At 44.9% G+C, this 22,353-nt stretch overlaps 1 protein-coding gene across 2 annotated transcripts in view; it reads right to left on the minus strand.

Moving 5' to 3' along the window:
• EGFLAM (EGF like, fibronectin type III and laminin G domains) overlaps positions 1-21,263 on the minus strand; it is a 78,653-nt gene extending 57,390 nt beyond the window's left edge. For both annotated transcript variants that reach the window (XM_037374022.1, XM_037374021.1), the window contains exons 1-3: positions 20,600-21,263; positions 2,368-2,477; positions 276-359 (exon numbers count right to left, since the gene is read on the minus strand). In XM_037374022.1, the coding sequence (XP_037229919.1) occupies positions 276-359; positions 2,368-2,477; positions 20,600-20,711 (306 nt within the window). In that variant the 5' untranslated portion in view covers positions 20,712-21,263. The remainder of the gene's footprint in view (positions 1-275; positions 360-2,367; positions 2,478-20,599) is intronic.
• Between the last annotated feature and the right edge of the window lie 1,090 nt (positions 21,264-22,353).

Genomic DNA, 22,353 nt, shown 5'->3' on the forward strand with positions numbered 1-22,353 from the left:
TATTTTAGTAGATGCCAAAGGACAGTATTAGGAAGATGCAAGCAAGTCGCAATAGTTTTACATGATAAATTAATCAGACAATGAGGAACAAAAGTGTATCACACTGACTGAATTACAGAAAAACATTGTGATTTCCCTTTGCCCAAGACCCAGAACAGATCTGGGACTTGGATCCTCACCATAATTTGCAAATCAGCAACAAGTAGACAGTTGCAAGCTCCCACTTGAATGCTCTGCTCCAGCGCTTCTGACTGTTGATGAAAAGAAATACTCACCGTGTTAAGCATATCCAAACTCAGGGGAACATCATGTGAGAGCTGTTTAACTGCTTTGTTATCTTCAACCTCTGAGTAAAAGACCTTGGGAAGAAGATAGAGTCAAGTCAGTTAAAGCAGTAACTCAATGCTTCTATGACTTAAAAGCAAATGCATTGTTATCACATCGTGGACAGCATTTGAGCCTTTGATTCCCTTCTTCTTCAAATGCGTGAAAAGCTAACGCCCTTTACCATTCCCTTCACATTTGCACGAAGTTGTCAGTAAGGCCAAAGGACACCATCTTAAGTCTATACGTGGAACAGAAGTGAAACACAGCCTAGCTTTTAGGGCAGACTTGAACCAACAGCTTTAATTATGCATCATTTGGCCATGGTCGGCATGAACAGCTAAAGATTTGTGGGATTGGTCTGCACAAGTTAGGCATTTTACTTTATATGAGGAAGATACTGACAGTACATGATTACGTCATTATAAAAATTGCTGTATCATAAACGTCCCTCCATGTCTGTTGCCATGTGCTGGAACGAACAAGCGAGGGAGAGTCTGCTTTCCTGTGCACAGAGACCCTGCAATGCCACAGCATCAAAAGTTAACGTGAAGTGCAGATGGTTTGAGTAGAGCACTATCCACGCTGTTTGCCATCGATTTTATTATTATGACATACATGAGATCAAGGCTTAAAAACAAACTGGGGCTTGGAAGCTTCATCCACTGCATGAAAAGTGAAAACTATTCATGATTTCTGACTATGAAGTATTGCAACTGTTTGAAAAATATCATCACCTGTAGAAACGCCATTTACTGCATCTCTATTTTCACACAAAAAACATGGACCTAACTACAGACAGAGCCTGGCTGCAGCAGGTTCTGGCCAAAGCAAGTACTTCTTGGTGTCCTAGACCACAAGCACTTTCATAAAAATAAAAATAAAAAAACTCTGCAACTGGGCTGCATCACTGTCATTCAGAAGCCCATGGGATGAAAGGGCATGTGTACCAGAAATACCTAATGGAAGGAATTCTGTAACTCTTTCAGCATACATTAATAATGAAGGTAGGTAGGAATTTTCTGCATCCCATGTTTTTATGTAAAACTAGATTTTTTTCTGTAAATTTCAAAGTTTTCCACAGAAAATCCTAACAAAAACAATTGCTATTTGTTTTTTGTTGAAGAGGGAAAACAATGAATTCGATTCAATAGCCCGCAGCTTTTGGTGCTCATTCTGCACTAACTTCCATTTTGGGACTGAGTTTCACTGCCATAAAATACCTGTTAAAACAATGCCTAATAAAAATGAGTGGCAGATTAGTGCTCATGGTTGTTCTGCTCGCTCACTAAACCACAGTACCCAGTTTAGTTTAGCCATTCTGGTTTGCCCAGTAGGCAGAAGGTAACGTGTCTGAAGCTTGGACAGGATCAGAGCCTCCCCTATAAAACAGCTGGGTAAAACCGGAAAATCACTTGACTTTAAGGAAAATTCACCACTGAGGTAGGGGGGAATAAAACAAAGGACTTCTTGATATTTAAGGCTGTGGCTGGGCTCCCAGGGATGGTATGAAGTACAGTATTTATCAGAGGAAGAGACACCATGAAATTCTCTTTCCCCTGTACCTGCTGCCAGTCTGGGAAGGTTTAGAGGTGCAGTTTGGAAAAGCCATTCCTGCTAAAGCAATCCTCAGGCTGGAAGTACAAGTCAAAGGATCTGAATGGCCCTGACATCACCGTGCATCTCCCTTCACTTGCACAGTGTAATATCGACCTGCTCCGCTCTACAGTTTTATCAGCTGCAGAGAGTGCTAAGATCCTTACATGAAAACAACAGGAAAAAAAATCTATATCCACTGCAAGCCCTTGGCATCCAACCCAAATTCCCATCATAGTTTGCTTCTAAAACATGAACTGCTTGTTTCTTAAGCTTACAGCTCAATCCATTCAAGCTCACTGTCCCCTGTCTGCTTCTGGGCAATGGTACTATTTGTTACGAGAGTGGGCCCTCCTGTTTGCTTCACCGTGTGGCATGTGTAGTCTGAGGCCGTGTAGGCTACCGAGGCTGCTCAGTCCTCTACCAGCAGTACAGGGGATCGCTTACCGTATATCCTGTGATGGTGCTTGCATGCTGCTTTGGCATCCTCCATTGCACACTGAACGCTGTGCAGTTCAGCGAATCCAGCAGTATATCAAGAGGAGGTCCCAGTCTGTCTGCTCAAAACAAAATGACATTGTGTAAGAAGCCACAGGACTTAAAACCTCTCCTTTGCCTAAGAACAGACATGTGCTGCCCTCATTCCAAACTGTCTAACGTAGCCCACTACTCAGATTTTACTTGGGTGCACCTTTTCCCTCTCCACCTCTGCCTTCCGAGGCAGCAGTGGAATACCAGGAGAGAGGGCCAAAGGGGGACATCCTCTCTCTCAGTGGCAAGGATCTGTTGATCAGCTCAGGACACCTCATGGACACCTTCAGCTTCCCCATCACCCTACACCCACCCCAGGCTTCATATCCACAGCAACACCCCAGTGTGAGGAAAACCAAACCAAAATCAAAACATCTTTGGCCATTTGCTGCTTTGTACAGGCCAAGAGACCCCACTCTCCCACCACTGAGCGCTCTCCCCATCACTGCCACCTTCTGCAAACTCAACTCCTTCATGACAGCTACAGGTGGGAAGGGCAATGATTTAAGTAAGAACCAAGTTTAGCCTGATGAGAAGAGGACAAAGGGCCCTTCAGTTCCCGTCTGCCCCTCTCCAGACACAGGTTACAGCGATGAGATCCCTTGCTGTTACAATTTCAGTGCTGGCACAATCAACCCCATCTCCCACCAGTTGCAGCAGGAGGAGGGTATTTTTGTATGGCTATACTGGTCTCACAGCACCTACGCATCTCCTCCTCTTCCCATGGTCCAGGCTGGCATTTCAGTACAATGGCTGATTCATCTACTGCAAAAAAAGGCTGTAGAAGAAGAAAACCCTGAGCTCCACCTCTCCAGCAACATGTTAGTAACTGCACTTACCATCTGAGAAAGGGCACGCAGAAGAGCATGTCTGCTCTGTAACCCAAGCAAGATTTTTAATGCAACTTCTCCAAACCACCATCATCTGTGCTTTTGAAACCAAACCCACCTAACAAGCAACTGTAATAGAGGACTGATTGTGACACTTTAACATTTTTTTTCAAGGTGACAGTTTTACTATACTTATTTTTTTGCACACCCTTACCTATGAAAATCTTAAGTAAAGGCTAAGGAAACTTTTTATTTTCCCCCTTTTTTCCCCACTAACTCTGACCAAATATCAAGGGAAAACAAGCTACTGTAAAGGTCATTTTTAGGCATCGAGCAAGCCTACATCAGATTTACACTTGTCACTTCCACCAACATATTTGATTTGAAGCTAAATACAAAACTTAACTGCTTTACAAACTCCACACAGTATTGATCAGCATCAATATTTGAGTAGTTAAAACAAGAGCAGAACTGATAATCTGGTCCTTTTCAAACTGACCCTGCGTTTTCCCACTGCTAGGAAACTTTCTGCTTTACGTTACTTAATTGGAGTGAGCAAGTGTGGCCAGTCAGGGTCCACACCCCTCAGTTAACACCAATGATTCTGTTTTCCTGGCCCTTTCATATATTTATTTCTCTTCAGTGCTAAAAGAAATCCTGGACAGTGGTAGGTGCAATCATAAAAGGATAAATATATAAATGAGGTTTAAGAGACCCCCACTTCTCTCACCATCTGGTCTCTATACCTGAAGCTTCAGCCATTCTTACCTAAAAAAAAATTCCCAGCAGATTGTCTCCTGGGCAAGACTGCACAAGGGCTGCATGCAGGGGGCTCCTCACCAAGAATTTTTTAGGTTTTTGTCCTTTTATTGTTGAAACAACACAACAGGGGATAAATATATATATATATATATATATATATATACCTTCAGAAAAATCGACTCCCCACTGTATGCTAGAGGTTTGTGTTTTCTACACATCCCAAGGATCTAACTTATCAGTTCAACTTGAAATAAGTTCTGAAGACCAACGCACTGTTACAACATCCCCAAGAAGTTTGTGTAGCCATAACAGGACAGCACTGCACTTAGACATTAAGGAGGGAAAACGTATTTAGGGCTCTACCTGTATGAAATGTTCTCCTTACCCGCAGTGATGCAACCTGATTTGATGGGAGCATGCAAAAGAATTAGTCTGCCCTAATAGGCTCCTACCCCGTAAACATAAGCCACCAGCCAGATTCCCAGTTTCCCTATTGCATTTCCCAGACGGTATGACAGGGAGCTGCATTCCCCTCCCAGCACCTTTCCAGGGACACCACCAGCACCTCCTTTCCCCTAGCTCCCAGGGAAGGGGCACTGAGAAGCTGAGCATATCCTAAATGGATCGATCTTCAAGTAAACAGATAACCACATAGTGCTTCAAGCAATGCTTTTGAGCAACCCGCAGGTTTTTAAACACGTTCCTGAGATGCCGGAAACTACCCTGGACCCAAAGACAGGGACACCTCCGTACCCATATTGCCTGTACACTCCATGGCACAGGTTCAGCCTCCTAGGAATGGTCTGGAGGATAGAACAGCTCACAAATGGTGTCTGTAAGTCAGCACAGACACCTTTTGGGAAGGAAAGTAGTTCAGCCATACGGATGAGAAGAAAACCATGCCAAGCTACTTGCTGTCTGGGCCCTCACGCATTTTCTTTATTAGCACAGACTTAGCCTCATGGATCCTTGCTTGGTTCAGGGCCATGAGCACAGAGGAGTAACACTTTTGCTCGCCTCCTGCCCTGCACCCAGCAGTAGCTGGACCATACACTACCATGCATCACCTGCTATTGAAAGGAGAGGTAGGGAAGAGCAGTCAGGGCTGGGGTATCACTGTCTACTTAAGCAGCATTTCACATTCAGAACACACCTTTCCAATCTTCACAACACCCAGTGAGGCAGACTAGTATTAGAGCTGCATCAGTAGTAAAGGAAGAAGAATACCCCCTAAACATTCACACTTAGCACATTTGTGCCATCCTTTTATCACTTTCTGGGAAGGCTTCTATGAGACCAGTTTGCTGGGAGGAACAGTTGCTGAAATAACAAGTTTTAACCAGCAATGACAAATACTCCTATAAGGCAAGCTTCAAATTCATGTTGTGAATGCACTATAAGCCAATAAAATTATTTACAGAAAGTATTTGGTGAATAATTTGGAGCAACAAATAGATTTGAAAAGAATGCAATCCATGTACAGACTATCTGCCAACAGAGAGGCAACATCTGTTTAATAAGGGGCCACACCATGAATTACTCATGCAGACCTACCAAAAAATAGTATCTCCAGTCTGCAGATGATGAAAAAGACACAGAGAGCCCAATACTGACCTCAGTTACACTGGCCTATAAACTGTCACCGGAGGAGTAAACAGAAACTTAAGCCAGGGAAAATGAGAGCAAGGAGCTGGAAAGGTCTGTATGTCCATCCTCCTTGCTGAATTCTCCTTAGAAGTCAGGGAATTCCCTTAATGTAACAGAGATGGTGGCAGGAGGCATGCCTGGGAAATAGGTGTCAGCACCATGGGCACCTAGCACTGCCTTTGCGAGCAGCTTCAGATGACGCTCACTGGTCAAACGATGGTTTAATGAGTGTGCAGGACCTGCTCATTGCACCGCTGTGTCCTGCCCTCCCTGTGACAGAATGGTGCAACAAGTAGGAACACCACACTACCACACTCACCCTGCCGTGGACCGTGCTGCCTCCCGGTTAAACTGGGAGCCGAGAGGAAAAAGAAAACCTGGGCTAGCCCTGCCCCATGCACAGAGCTATTTCTTGGGGAGGACAGAAGGCAAGGCAGAGACGAGCATCTCCTGCAGTGTGGTAGTCCCCACAGTCCTCTGCAGCCACCACTCCCTGACCGTGCAGCTTATTGATGTGCATATAGGGATTCAGAGTCACTTCTGAACACCAGAGTCCAAATTTCACACAACCCGGCAGAAAGTATAAAATGTCCATTTTTGGACAGGACTTTCCCTTTGCAACCATGACAAAGTGGCTGCACTATATGACACAGAAAAGTTTATGCCATGGACAAGCTGATGTCAGGGCAATGAAACAGTCATGCTGCAACACTACATCAAAGCAGTTTGTCAGCTGATCACAACTGTTGCAATACATACCGCTGTCTTACTAACAAATTATTTTGAGATAAATGTGCACTTGAGGTATTCTGCAAGATTTTACAGATCATGTATTAGGCACACTAAGAATGGATACTAAAACTGGTCTAAACATTTACATCTTTATGTCAGAGGTCATGATTAGACTATAAAAAATAAAAATAGTTTTCAAGGGTAAAACTCTTTTGGTATTGGTAGTTCCTCCTACAATTCAGGTCAGAAATACCTTTCTTCTCAAAATTCAGCAAGAAATCTCTGTCAGTCTGGTTGTACCACGCACAGTGCAAAATCCTAACAGAGCCTATTCCCTTCTGCAGCCTGCTGGATGGGAAGGAGCACACATGAGAGGTGCAATGTATCTACTACTCGTACATACGCTGAAGATCTGTCTCAGTGATGATCCCACCTGCAAGCATCCTCTGCTATTGGATCTGGTCAATACCTAAGAAGGCACGGAGATTAGCTCTGATCATAAAGAACAAGGAACCAATTTATATTTTTTAAAAAGTTAAATGCATTTTGTACAAACACAGTCATTCTCCTTCTGGCCTGTTAGGCACAAAAAGTATGATATTGGCCAAAATGCTTTAATGAAACTGATAAGGGAAGCAATGACTTTGGTCCCATGCAAAGAAACAATTAATCAAGGGGGAGCACTCTTGCACATATTATGACTAGACATCGTATAAAGTGTATCAAATACAAGAAGTTAATGAGGATTCAGCTGTAGATAAACAATGTTGAGCTGATAACATTGTATTTACTTTTATGTTTACAGCTATTTTGTTCCTTGTTTATAGATCTCTTTGGTTCTGTACTTCTAAAAATATGCAAAAACTGAACCAGAGAAGAAGTCACCAAACAAGAATTGAGCTGAAGAATATGTGAGCCCTCCCCCTAAGATGGAGTTAATTTTACCATTCTACAATAACTACCATTATTTAAATTTTTGCTTCACAAAAGCAGCTCAAATTAAAAATGGTGAAAAAATTTATCCCATCAATACAAGTGTCGTTCCCGTTGTGGTTCCCACTGCCACATACAACAGCCTCTGCTCATGAATTACACAACCACAGGCTACCATCAGGGTGGCCACAGGCAAAGTGCCTTCAGGGAACAGTTCCCAGCCTAGGCCAGTCAACGACACACCAGTGCCTCGACATACCAGTGCCTTGTGGTGTTCCTTGGCATCACTGAGTTCAACAGCAGATACGTCACTTCCATGTCTACCCTTGCATTTCTAAGCAGAGTTGGCTTGGGTACTTCATAGGAACACTTCAAATTAATCTACCCACTGCCCCCAGCCAGCTTAACTATGCTGGCCTCATGCACAGCTCAGAAGCAACCACTTTGGCTGGATGCTTTCCTCCAGCTTCTGCAAGAAAACTGCTCAGGCAGACACAGGCAAGTTCCTCCTTCCTTCTAGTTATGAAGTGACCCCAAAATCTTTCTACAGCGATGAATAGTTGGGGCGGGGTGGGGGTGGGGGGGGTGGGGAATACAACCACCACCACCACTACCACCCCCATTCAAAACAAATACATTTCTTGTGTTCACAAGTTTCATATCCGAAGTGTTTTGGACGAGTTAGATAAAGCTCGTCACAGCTGATACTACTACTTTAGGGGAAATTTCGAAAAGTATTTACATTTTAAAATTGATTAAAATAGTACTGAAAACAGAGTATTTTAAAATATTCATTAATGGAATATCTGAAAGGGTTGGGGCTGGACCATGTTCTTTTAGAATTTTAATTATATTTTCTATATTATCTTCTCTTTCCTTTTTGGAAGTATATGCTGTTTCAGGGCATGTAGGTAGCTACAGGTACTTTCAAGTCCTGAAATAATATATAAATAATTCACTGATATAATCCACATGTAATAATATGGTAGTTCATTTAGGGGAAAACAGATTCTTCATCTCATCTTTACTAGTTCGTGGCTTGAAAAATTAAAATTTTTATACTACATATTCTGTACTACTATTAATGATAGGGCATAAGCTAATGAAATGAGATAACCATTTCATTATTTTACTTTTTAATCTCTGTAGGTAACAGCTAAGTGGTACCGACTGAGTGACTCCTTATTTTCAAGGCTGATGTGTCTCCTGTTTGTGTCCCATGAAACAACAGAAGTTTATTGATGAAATGCTGGTTGTCACTACTAACACGTCACAATATAAGGAAACAGGAATAAAAAACCTCATGGAAGACAATTCAAACTAATTCTAAATGCAAGTTTTCAGAAAATAAACTAACAAACAAAAAAAAAAAGAAAACCAACAAACAGTTTCCAGAAAGATAAATTCCTTTGAATTTCTTTTGTTTCAAACATTATGCAACTTTATTATGTATGCAACTTTATTTCAAGAAAAAAGTCTATCCATTCCTAGAGGTGAAACAAAGTATATTATGGCCCATTCACTCTTTCACTGAAAAAATGGTGACATTCTCATTTGTAAAACAATAAACAGCAACAGAGCCTCTTCTTGTTTCTTTTTGTTCTGAACGAGGTTATGCAAACACTGCAGTGGAATGAAGACAGCATGACAAACCGGAAAAGGTCAGGAAATCCTAAATGAAAAAAATGTGCCATCTTTTAATCTCTTTGAAGTATTTTCCAGCCCCCACTGCCCAGCGGTGGTATGTAAGACAGCAAGAATCTCCCAGCCACCACAACTATGACGATGACCTGACACTGGAAAATCTCAGCCAGTCTCTCCTTGTCCTGCACCCTAAGTAGCAACAACAAGATGGAAAACATCAAAATGGAGAAATCTTGATAGTCATTGCTCTGAACGAGTCATCTACCACTGCCACACAGGGGAAATCCACTGGATCACCTGCGCACTGCCACAATGAGCACTGGTGCACAGACCACAAGTAATATTATTGGCCATGAAGAGGTGTCACAGGTTTTGACCTAGATCGCGGTGCACAAACCTTTGGAGAGATGAACTCAACCTCAGTTAGTCCTTTAAAAATACTGTAATAAAAACGATGAACAAAACCATTCAACACTATAATAATAGCAGGCTTGGACCCACGTGATGTTTTTCTGCTGCAGTATATAGCATCTGTTATCTTCCCCAGGTACATCTGAGGTGACCGTCATTGCGGTATTTATAACCCAAGGAAGAGGAATGAAGAAGGCAAAGCTCAGAACTTAAGCTACAGTGCAACACCATGAATCCCATTAGAAACGAAGAGGCACAATGTCAGTGGCAACTCTGTCACGGCTTTTCCTGCTTTGCCTTGGCTCTGCAGATCACGGAAGAGAAGGGCAGAGGCCAGAAGCCACGCTCCCCTCCCCGTGCTCCTGCCTGGAGCAAGGCTCTGCTCCCAGGAAGGCTCCAACTGTGGGCAAAGGGAGAGGAGGGCAGCTCTGTGCAATGCACAGTGACTTCCAGGTGTGTGAAGGAAAAGCAGACACTGATTTTTTAAATATTTTTTTTAAAAGCTACATATAGAAAAAAAAATCTTCTGGCTTTGGATGGCTACACACCGGAACCGCTTTGGGGGAATTCCTGGTGCTGAAGGTTATTAAAAGCAGGAGACACCATTATCTCTGAGCAAAGGCCTAGTTTATACCTGTCCTGCCTCTGTCAAGAGGAACAGAGAGGGAAATCTCTGGATAACCCTTACAGTCTTGTGTTTTAATAATTACTGGTCGATCAGGGGCCAGTCTGTCTAACACAGGTGCATAACTGCATCTGAGATAACTTGGTGAAAAATTTCTACTAATGGGAGAGCTTTCCACTTCCAATATAAATGCAGTATAGATGCCTGTAATAAGCCCCACCATGGCGCTCCACCTGCATCACCTCATGTGCATTCCTGGATGCCTAAGCCAAAATCTAGCTCTCACACCTCCAAAACCGGGCTTGTGCTGCAGCTGTCCAAGCCCCAGCACTGGGGCATGGCTGCCCCGACTCCTGACATCGCCACAGCACCTTGGTCTGGCAGAGAGAGGTGACAGCCAGGTCCCTATTCCCAGCGAAGGGAAGCCCTGAGGGTCATCTCTCCCTGCTTCAGCCTACAGGCTGCTTGAATGCAAAGCTCAACATTTTTCCTGGCTTGCGATTTTGGGGGCTTAGAGCTGCCTTGTCCTTGCAGATGTGTCCAGCAGCTGGCAAGCTGCAGCTAGTCCTGCCTGCTGCCAGGGCCCTGCCTGCCCTGACACTGCCTGACCTCTTACCAGCTGCTTTATGAGTTTTCAAATAATTTTTTTTAAAAAGTAGCTCGGAGCTTTAAGTTGAGTCTTAGAAAGTAGCTGAAATCAAGCAACAGCATGATAGCATGTCTGTGCCACAGACTTTAACAATCAGTAGGACAGGCTGGGTAAGAACCAGCATGCTGATAGCATCCTTTGGCATTACATTCAGACCCTGTCTCCTTCCACAGTTTTCTATACTGGGATGACACTGGGAACAGCAATTGGTCAAAAAGCCACACAGCTGACGGGCAGCAGCAGCCCGCAGCTGTGGCTTTCCAGCTGGGCACCCCAGTGGGTTTGCACCTGCTGCCCAGGTGAGACAGACCCTGTTAGCCACACGGGAAACGCTGCACACAAGGAAAGCTGTGTCATCCAGAGGGGCAGTTTCCTCATACCGCTGAGAAAAAGGGGCAGCTCACTGCCAGTGGCAAGGGCAAGGTCTCACACCTTCTCGTGCCCTGCCACCTCCCCACTCCTCCATCCCTCTCCCTTCAAGCATTTCCCTCCGCCTTCCTACCTCAGGGCTGCTCCATCCCCTCATGCACCAGTCTAAGAGAATTTAACCCACCTTCACCAAAATAAAAAAGGCTGTTCTCTTTTCATTCATGGGTTACACATCTGAGGTGCTATGAAGCATGAACCTTGGAGGAGCTGCAGAAAACATGGCACTCCAAACAGTATCAGAAGCAGAAACAGAAAAGCCTTAACAAAGTTGACCACACAGTGCTTCAAGTTCTTAACTGGGTCTTAAGCATTGCTGGTGAAAATAAACTCTGCTAAGCAGGCTATTACTGTTCTGAAATGAAATTATAAAAATAAGGATAAAAGCCTGGTATATTTTCTGAGCATTTACAACATGGTTAAAATACATAAGAGAACCACATATGAAAGACTTTGTGTTTATTATCAAAAAATACAACTTCATTATATAGATAAAATAGATATATAAATAAAAAGGCCACTTAAACTCTTACAATACCCAATAAATAACTTGAAAATTTCTTTTCACATCAGTCAACACGAGTATAATTTCCGTGTGTTCACTATTCAAAGCTTATCATCTTCAATGGGAACCATGGCAAAATCGTTCACGGTATTTGAAAAATGTTGTCCTTGATGTCTCTTAATCTCCTTGCTTTATCTACTACAAATTTCTGTTTCACTAACGTACAATACAAAACAGCTCTTGAAGAAACAGTTTACTTGGTACAAGAAACAAAATTCAAGGGGATCTTCGGGAAAAGTGGTGAGACAGAAAAACCCAACAATCACACATGTATTATGGGGACACACACACAAAAAGATTACAGTATAAAGAGGACAAAGCTGATCATGTGACAAGCAACAAACGTGCAGAGTGAGGATGGGACGCACAGCATCCTGGGTTCTCACAATCCCTACAAGTCCTAAGTAATTGCTTTGGAACTCATTATTGGTGGACACAAACGATCTGGTCAAGCCTCAGTAGGACAAAAATAAACACGTGGGTTGCTTATCTCCAAGGCTTCAGCACAGGCCTCATATAGCTACACCACGTCAAATGGCAGCGACCGCCTGTCGAACATCTTTGCGTTGATCATGGCTAGAGCAAACACACGCTTCTCTGTAGCCAGCAGAGCAGTTGGTCCAGTTGCTGCTTTGTCCAGTCCACGACAGGATGGAGGAGAGCTAAAAGCAAGCTAAATGCAAAAGGTTGCTCAGTCACCCTCACAGCAAAAAAGTTTTTTCTTACATTTAAATGGAATTTCCTGCTTCCAGTTTGAAACCATTGCCTCCAGTTCTGTCACAGTGCACCACTGAGAAGAGCCTGGTTCCATCTTCATGACTCGACCTACCAGATAGTTATTGATACATTGGTAAGATCCCCCTGACTCTTTTACTCTCCAGGCTGAACTGTTCCTCTCAGCCTCTCCCCATACCAGAGATGCTCCAGTCCTTCAATCACCTTTGTAACCCTTTGCTGGACTCATTTCAGTATGTCCATGTCTCTTCTTGTACTGGGCAGCCCAGAAGTGGACCCAATACAGTAGATCTGTCTCACCAGTGCTCAGGAGAGAGGAAGAATCACCTCCCTCCACCCGCTGGCAACACTCCTCCTGCTGCTGCATCCCAGGACATTGCTGGCCTTTCCTCTGCAAGGGCACGTCCACCAGCACCCCACCAGCACCGCAGCAGTGCAGCCATCCCAAGCTGACTGGAGAAACCAGTTCCACTGCAACTGTGATACTATTAAGGGCTGCTGAAGGCCGTGTCAGGGAGGATGTCTGGCATCTTCTCACGGAGCAGGAAATTCTCCTCTGATTCAGTTCCTTCCATAAGAAATGGGATAATTTCACTACCTTCTGCAGTCAGCAAGTCTCTCCATTCACCAGCAGTATCAGTAAAAAAAACACAGAGGAAATTCTTTGTCTCTACTAAGTGACTGAAATAGACCGGTTTTTTTAAACCTGAATCCTTGCATGGATTTAGTGCGGGAAATGGCTGTGTATCCAAAGCGCCAGTAACCAGCAGTGGGATGTGAAAGCTAGGAGAACGACTGGGAGGGACGAAAACTTTCTTTGCTGCAAGAAACAATGAGACACGGAAATATATCCCGGCATAAAGACTAAATACATAAGGGAACAAACAGTGAATGACCCAGACACAGCTATGATGTCCACAAAGCTAGTATCTAACACTCCCTAACCCTCTCAGAGCATTCCCTGCTCCGCCAGCACAGTGGCTTCTGCAGCCCACAGAGTCCGACCCTTTGGCCCCAGCCCCTACCAGGGCTGCCTCACCGTGCAAGCCACATCCTTCTCTTGGCATCAGACTGTTCACATGGCTCGTTCTTACCCCTTTCTGCCCATTTTAGGTGTTGTCTAGTCCTTCGTCCAGAAGTGACTGGAAGAACCCCTTATGTTCTGCAGGTTTCTTCTACCAGCCTCTCTACGATTACTTCATCTTATGACTCCACAGAGGTAAATGGCTTGAACACTCTCATCTCTGCCTTCTAAGTCCTTTAGCACATATATGGAGGCAGCTGTAAGTCTTGACTGCATAGTTCACCATACCACAGTGCTGCCATTATGGCTGTTCAATTGCGATGAGAACAGCAGCAACCTGCACACAACAGGTTCATGTAGGAATGTGACTGTCATGAAATGGGAAGGAGAACTAAAAATGCCAGCAGAACTTTGGTCCCTGTTCATGGCTGGAGTACCAGCTGCAATGTGACTATCTCTGTAAACAGTCATCATAAAAAGCCTGCTTATTTTTAGAAACATGTTGCATTCTCCTGTGACTATCCAGAAAGCAGAATATGAAACAGAGCTCACATTTCTGCTCCAAGTAACAAGTTCTAGCTTCTGCTGTTTCTAACTGAACCACAAAAGTTTTGGTCCTAGACATTCATGTTCCATCATTTGCAGCTTAAGGGGTTTTGTTGATGTTTTTTTCCTAAAATTATCTTCTAGTTGAAATGTCTTGTGCATGAAAGGCTTTAACTTGAGAAAAGTTCTCTATAATCTTTGCCCTTAGGATTTTGTTCAGATTTTTGAGCTCAGCAACACAAGCCAGTCTTGGTTTAAAACTTTGTATGTGCAGTAATGCTTCTGACACATCAAAAGAATTGGAATGATTTCTGTATTTGAAAGCACCATGCTCACAAATCATAAGATGCTCATTTCCCCTCATTTTAGAAAGACGATTCAACTTGCAAGTTCCAAATGTACACAGGTGTTGATATTTGACTGCACCACCATTTTCACAGGTGCCAGCAATTTTAAATTACTTTAAAAATCGAGAGAGATGTGAATAATAATCTGGTTCGGGATTCCTCTAGCCTACGATACCTTTCTGTTGAGCTACACCAGTCTGACTATCCTCTGAGGACACGGGGATACTCAGAACTGCTCATGGTCCGCTTCTCGGAAGGACTGCTCTTAAGGGACTGCTATCTGCACTGTTTTAGAAAAAGTGTTTATTAACTATAAGGTTAATATACGTAAATGGAGATACCCTATCACCACTTGGTGACACACCCAGAAAGCCAGGTGAAGAATGTGTTAGCACTTGCACGTGGCTAATCTCTTCTAGCTCTAAAAATCATCCTGGGTAACTTTTGGCAATGCCTGAATGAAAGATCTTTTTTAAGAAAACAAAGCCAGTGCATTCTGACTATCCAACGACATGGCCAGCAAGGCACTAATGGAAGAAAGAGTTTCTCCCGTGGCCCCATAGCTATCCTCTCGCTTTTGAATAAAAGGCTCCCTGGACCAATATTGCATGGATTTCTCTTTCATTGGAGGCCAATATCCTGAGAAGCTTTCCTCATGAGTAGTTCTTACTCCTGGATGTAGTTACGCTGCATATCCTTGGTAGAAGAACTGGTGCATGTCACACTATACACCGCTCACCTGTAGAGTTTTATGGATCACCACACAGTGTATCATCACCTAGGTTTGAGTTAGTTACCTGGTTGTAATGGAGCTTCCCCCTAAGCCTCCCATTTTCGGTGGCTTATGTCCTCCTGAAGCAGTTACTCTCAAAGCTGAATTTCGCTGTGTTTGTCCTCAGCTCAGCAACACTGAAAAGTCTGAAAGAGTAAAGTTCACCTTTTGCTGTGGTTTGGATGTTCATGTTATATGAAGCAACTAATTTGGTTATCATGTGTAAGCATCTTCACTAAAACTAAAACATAAAAGGAAATCAAATCTTGCCTCTTCTTACCCAAAAGTATTTTGTTTCGGTTGGAATTATGAAAAACAGGTTTGGGGTTTGGTTTGTGGGATCTTTTAGATAGACAATTTGTTTGCACAGAGATATTGGAAATTTTATTTAAGATCACATAGCTAACACAGTCTCCTGTGTGTCTGTGGTTTAGAAAATTTATATTAGCATGATCACAGACCACTGTTGCACATTCACTGATAGATATGGCACCAAACAGTACACTCCTTAATACATGAAATAATAAAGTCTGCAGAGACCTCTTCATGGTAATTTACTCAGATTACAGGCATCTTTGATATATTTTAGTACCTTTTTAATAGGAGAAAACCTTTCTATAACCATTATTTTGGTGTTTCACTTCCTTGTGGTGGAAAAGCTGTGGAACGTTCCTATCAGTCTTGTTTTGAGCCTCCATCACAAAGTAACAATGTTATTCACCTTTTCTTTTTGTTTATTTTATTTTTTAATTTTATTTTCAGACCACATTAAAGGGATATAAACAGAATCAGGTATAAGGTTGAGCCCCAATATAACCATGACCTGAGGAATGGGAAACTCCTAAGAACACTCTCAGCTAATGAGTTTATAGGGCACTGAAGAGAAGTTACGCACAGATATCTTCCATTTTAAGACACCAGGTTACTCTCCTGCACCTCAGGATGTCTTTTGGGTGACCGACACTCAGAATCCCTACCACTAAGTTTAAGAAGGTAAATCTGATCATCAGATGTGCTCACTCCTAAGGACCTGTACACTCTACACAGTGCTGTAGCTTAGTCCAGTGTCACTGTGTGTCTGCTGTAGCCTAGTCCAGTGTCACTGTGTATCTGCCAGAGAAAGAGAGGGTGTTTTCTTCTGCAAGGCATGCTGGAAGATACGGAAGCATCCTCACCTATGTATTACTACTAAGGTAATGCCTAGCAGCCTTGACTGAGCACCCTACAGAAGTCCTTTTGTTGTCTAATGTGGCATCGTTGGAAAAGGATAAAAGCACAAAAGCACTCTAACCCCATTTCAAAAACTGAAAATCTGGCCTGGGAATGACTGACAAACCCTCAAAACAAGTCTGTGACAGCCTCAGGATAGAAAGGTTTCCCAAGGCTCACTCTACTTCCCTAACTCCAAAACAACCCCTCTTCTCCAAAGCATCACTGGGAACCCCAGTATCTGGTATAGGTATAATTCCACCGCTTCTTAAAAATGTCTTGTCTAATTTTACCTTTCTGAACACTGGTGGAAGTCTACAGTAGTTTTAGAAGTGGCACTGGCAAAATGGTGCCCAAGAGAAATATACATCAAAAGTTTTCTTTTACAGAGGAAGATAGGATGGAAAGGACCCAACATGTTTTGCTGTGAGTAAGACTAATTAAAATCATAAAATATACTTCAAAATGAGTGATTAACAGTGACATGCTAAGTGAAAAACCTCAGTGCGTTCCCACCGCTGCCCTGGAGGGTACTGGGGGAATGCTCATACCTGTGCAAGGTGGCAATGGTATTCGTCATCACTAGCAGATTTACCCGAGTAGAGACCCCAGAGGTATGACAGCAAGTCAAATAAAAACGAAAATGTCACACAACATTGTGACACAGCTTCTTCCCAAATGCGATAAACAACAACAAATATGTATATAATTAGTGCTTGGTTGGTTTTATTCGTGTAGAAGGCATCAAACACTGTCATCTGATAGCCTGCCTTTTGGCCTATGTCAGAAACAACAAAAGGATGATATTAATATTTCCCCAAATAAATTATTCACATCTTCTTTATTAGTTTTAGCTCACAGACATGCACCACTGCCAGCTCTGCAGCCCTTACATTAGGAATCATTCGGCTTTAAACTCATTCCTTTGCCCAGACAGTTCATGTTCAGCAGCAGATCAACCTCACCCTTGCATGCTTTACATGTGGGATTTATTACAACAGTGAATTACAATTCACTCTATTTTTTCAAAAAAAATCTGTAATATTTAAAAACTCAAATAAGCACCTTCTTTACCAAAGACTGCTATATTTTCCATATCTGCAGACCTGATTTTCAAGGTAGTTTGCCCTATGTTGATACCTAAAGAGGGCTAGAGTTTCAAGTGTTCCATATCCAGCAGCTCTTATTATAGCCAGATTTTATGAAGAATTGAAGCATTGTAGTGCCAAGTTCTTTGGAAAAAAAAGTCATTTACTGTAGTTCTGACCAGGGATCTGGGCTCTTTCGAAAATCTGGCCCCAATACTGAGTGCTACACTCTTGTAAAGTCTTCAGACACTAACTGGTCTGATTTCTCCAGCATTTACACACAAAGCCAGTGATGTCTACAGTTATGGACATCTGGGAAATAGATACAATACAAGCCCAATTCTTTGTTTATATTAGTTGGCAAGCATAATATACTCAAAAAAAAAAAAAAAAAAAAAAGGATTCATGGGAAATCAGCTAAATGGTTGGTTCTTTCGTCTGTAATTCTCTAAAATCATAGAACGATTAAAATTCAGTATCATTGTGATTATATTAGCAACACTATTACACACTGGGGGCTAGGTTTAGGCTCTCCAGCTTTCAACTGGCTGACCAAAAATTGAAACAGAAGCAGTGAAAACCTGAGTCTTTGCAGAAGGCTTTGCAAAAAAACAATGTGAAACCCGCAGCACACCCCAGTCTAATCGGCTCCCAGCTACACTATTCACCACACGGTGTCTAAGGATTTGTTTTAAGCCCTTCCCAAAGCGTCTGTCATCCCGTTTCCTTGTCTCTAGTAAATGTATCATATAACTGTAAATAAATGTTCAAATGAGTTTAGCAGTCATCAGGATGTTTCAAATTTGAGCATGACAGCTTTTTTTTCCCCTGAAGATTAATTTAAGTTGCATTTGTGGCCATTTTACTATATACTTTATTTTTAATGTCACAAACAAATTTCTCACTCTGCTGCTTTCTTGGGATGACAAAACTGATCTTTGTAAGCTGAGCCCTGTATGAAAAACTTGGAAAAATGGAGATGCATTTGAGTATCTTTTTTCTTTTGACCCACAGGACCTCCCAGTTATTGAAGATGAACTGGTTTTATTATTTCTCTCTCAATATAACCTCTTGCTATCACCTCAGTTACAATTCCTGTACAAGTCTCATTTCTATTGCTAATAAAAGGGCAAAGTGAAAGAAAAAAAAATATTAACTTTTTACTATCTTATCTCTTCTTCACCCACTACTTTTGGATGTGTGAGTAAATGATAGTTCCTTTCTACTCTTAGCTTCCCAGCATGTGATACACTGCAGAACAAGGTAGAGACGTGAGCTACCTGGAACTATACCTGCTCTCAGCGTCTTAACAACATTTCACAGTGGGTACCCAGCCATGGGATTTTTGGAAGCCCTCAATTCCAATAGCCCTTGGCAGAATGCAGATGGGATTAAAATCATATACTGCTGCACACAAACTGTCTGGGGGATCTACCTCTTCAAATCTCGCTACAAGTGCATTTTCAAATGTTCACACAGATTTTGAAAAAATTGCTCCCATATAGAACTGGCGAAGAAGTAGAAAAGGAATGATTGAATCAGTCACTGAACCTGAAATAAGTTATAAAATAATGAACGTAAAATGTGTAGTAAGATAAATACAATGCTAGTGTGTTAATTAATCTTCTCCACAATACCACAAACAATTTGTTTCTGAGCTGTAAACTGTTCTAATCCAACGTGCACAGAAATACATTCCCCCAGGTCTGTCATCCTGCCACAATTAGGGGAAACAAGTGCTCCAGTAGAGCGGAGGAATCTTTAAAAATATTCACACCAACTTCACACACCTAGTATTTTAATGCAAGCTACTAATCATCTCATTCACAACTACTGTCTGCCTTATTTCCTGAAGTACTTCACGGCAGCTATTATGCCAACCAAGGATCATGGGACTAGATCCCAAAGAGACAAGGTCAGACCAGTAAAATTAGCCATCTGTCCAGTATGGGCTTTAAGCTCAGGCTGTATTTAAGTATTAAGTTTCCAACTGCACAGGCGTTTGTGGTTTGTGTTGTGGTTTTTTCTTCTCACAAGAGCAGCACAATACTGAGTGTAAAAAGCAACAGTACAAATCCTGTAACGCTGCGGGATATATGCAAAAAAAGGGTCTGAAGCTGGAAACGTTTTGCAAGCTGAGGCAGAACTTACTAAACCTGTTATCTTTTCCATTGAACTCATCCCGGTGAACTCTGTGATAAAAATCGGTGGTGGCCTCAGAGCCTCCAGGATCGTCGCAGCCTTTAAGACGGTCTCAGGCATCAGCATCTTCTCTTAACGCCGCATATTTTAAGTGTGCAGAACGTCAAACTTCACCACGCGCTGTGTCCCATCTCGCCGTTTACATTTTACCTGACTGTTTCATGCACTGCAGACCGCAAGGGCTGTAAAAGCAGCCCAGAGCCCCGGTTTCTAACTTTGAGCCACTGAGGACCATACAACCAGCACCCTGATCACCGTGCGCATCCCCCCGCCCGCCGTGGGACGGACACACACACACAACCCCGCAGGCTGCAGGTGACGCTGAGCCTGAGGCAGGACCTTGCAGCACCCCACAGCATGCTTGAGACAGCACAACGACTTTCTTTGATGGAATGATTGCTTCCCTAGCCATTTTTCTGTCACATTTACTACTCGGTGCTTACGTTACGCGGTACCGCACACACAACTGCCACCGCCACGGCACCGCCTTGCCGGCAGGAGACCCCCTGACGGCACCGGGGCTGCTCACGCCGCACCACCGGCCCCGGCTCCAGGGAAAAACGGCAAACAGTTGTGCCTTTCGGCGGCAGCAGCTGCCGGGTCCCAGTCTGTAACTTGGGCGAACCCACCGGTACCGGGTGTAAAACGCCAGAGAAAATGGATCGCAGACGGGTTCTGCCACCCCCGCGCCCCCCGGGCGTCTCCCCGCCGCCGCCGAGGCAGCCTCTCCCCGCCGCGAGCGGGCGGGCGGCGCAGGGGCCTGCAGGAGGGGCGGGCACCCCCACCGCCCCCGCCGCTCCCGGACGGGTTCACTTCACACGGGAGCGCCCGGACCCCCGCGACGGCCGGCAGCCGCTCCCGGTGTCGGGCACTGCCCCGCCGGCGTGTGCCCCCGTCCCGCGGCAACGCCGGTTCCAACGGGGCGCGGAACTTCGCCGGGCGCGGGCGGGCGCCGAGCGGGCACCCCCGGGACCCCCGACCGGGTCCGCCGCTCACCCTACCTTGCCGGCGGGGGATGCTCCTCCGCGGCGGCGCCGCCGCGCACCCGATGCACGAAGCCAGGAGCAGCAGCGAGGCGAGGCAGCGGCGGCGGCAGTGCCCCGGCACCTCCATGTGCGCCGCGTTCCCCCGCCGCCGCCCGAGCCGGGAAGCGGGGGCCGGTGGCCGGTGGCCACGGGCGAGGGTCGCCGCCGCGCGTTCCCCCTGAGCGGCAGCCGGGCGGGGAGCGGGGCTGCGGGGCCGGCGCGGAGCGGAGCGGAGCGGCGGGGCGCGCACCCGCGGCGGCCAGGGAGGGACGGGAGGGGAGGGAAGGGGGGAGGAGGCTGGCTCCGGCCCTTGATGGGATTACCGCCGCCCGTGGGGCGGCCGCCGCGGCGCGGGGCACGGCTCGGCACCTCCCCCCGGGGCGCCGCCGCGCAGCTCCCGGCCCCGGCGCTGCCCCTGGGGGGGGGTCGGGGCGGCCCGTGCCGTCGGTGCCCGCTCGGCCGGCCGGCCCTGCCCGCGGCGTGGGCGCCCGGGACCACCAGGGCACCGCGGGGCGGTGTGACACCCCTTCCTTAGGGGGGACCCTCCCTGCTCTCCCCCCTCGCGAGAGGATGTCCTCGGCCCCGTCCCGCCCGGCGGGCCCGCAGCCCGGCGGCCCCCCTCCCCAGGGCGCAACGGCACTGACACTTGGGGTCATGATTCCTTCCTTTTTCCCTGGTTTCCTTGGGAGGGCCGGGGCTGAAGCGGCAGCGTAGTGCCGGGGCGAAGGTGACGCTAGGGAGACGATTCAGCGAGGAAGTTGTTGCAGAGTTAAGAGGATAAACTTAAATTTAATCCACCCAGATGGAGGCTGAGACCTATCCAGCCACTCCGACTAATATAGAAACCCCTGCGGAGATTAGAGGGAAGGGGGAGGGGTGGGGGAGGAAGGCGTGGGGGGGACGTGGAGTTTGAGGATCCCATGAAAAAACAGGAAGAGATAACCAAGAAGAAGTCCAAAGCATCCCTTCTGAGCGATATAGCATTGGTGGGACAAAAGAGCAAATCTGTTTGGTCAGGTATCCCACCCTGGAAATTTAACAGATAGAGGAAGGTGCATGAAAATGCGTATTAGGCAGATATGGGATTATCTGCCCTCTGCTTTAGGTCTCATCCTAATCTCGGCCAGTTGGAGATCACTTTAAACCCTGAAACACCAGAGCTGTTACGTCTTGAGGGTTTGTGTGGGCTTTGGTTTGGAAATGAGCTTCATTTGTTTGTTTTGCTGTTCACCTCGATAACTTTGAGTGGGCTTGATGTCCATATAAATTACGTATATTTATACAGTCCCTTTTTTAATTTTATTAAATTTCTAACACTGATACTCTGTTCAATGAGTTCCAGGCTGTAATTTTGTAACATGGGGAAAAAACAGGAGATCAGAAGAAAATCTGTCTTTCTGAGGGAACAATGCTGGGACAGGAAAATAAGGAAAGCTGTACCCTTTTGGGGTATGAGAGGAGACAAGGAAATGGTGACTAAGTCCTTTTGGACAGAAGATCAGAGGAAGGGAGCTGGAGTCCATATGCTGCAAAAGCACCTCAGGAAGAAGTTGGACGAGGAAATCAAAGTCTTCACAGGAGACGATGAAGAGGACAGCCCTTGCATCCTTCAGGGACACAGCAAGGAGCCAGAAACCTGGTCCCCTTAGAAAGGACAGCATGAGAGTTTCAGAGTGATCCCCAATAGGAGAGCATGCTCAAGGGTGTGGGAATTAGAGATGACGAGTAGC

This window comes from Falco rusticolus, chromosome Z, assembly GCF_015220075.1.
Source record: "Falco rusticolus isolate bFalRus1 chromosome Z, bFalRus1.pri, whole genome shotgun sequence".
NCBI lineage: Eukaryota > Metazoa > Chordata > Aves > Falconiformes > Falconidae > Falco > Falco rusticolus.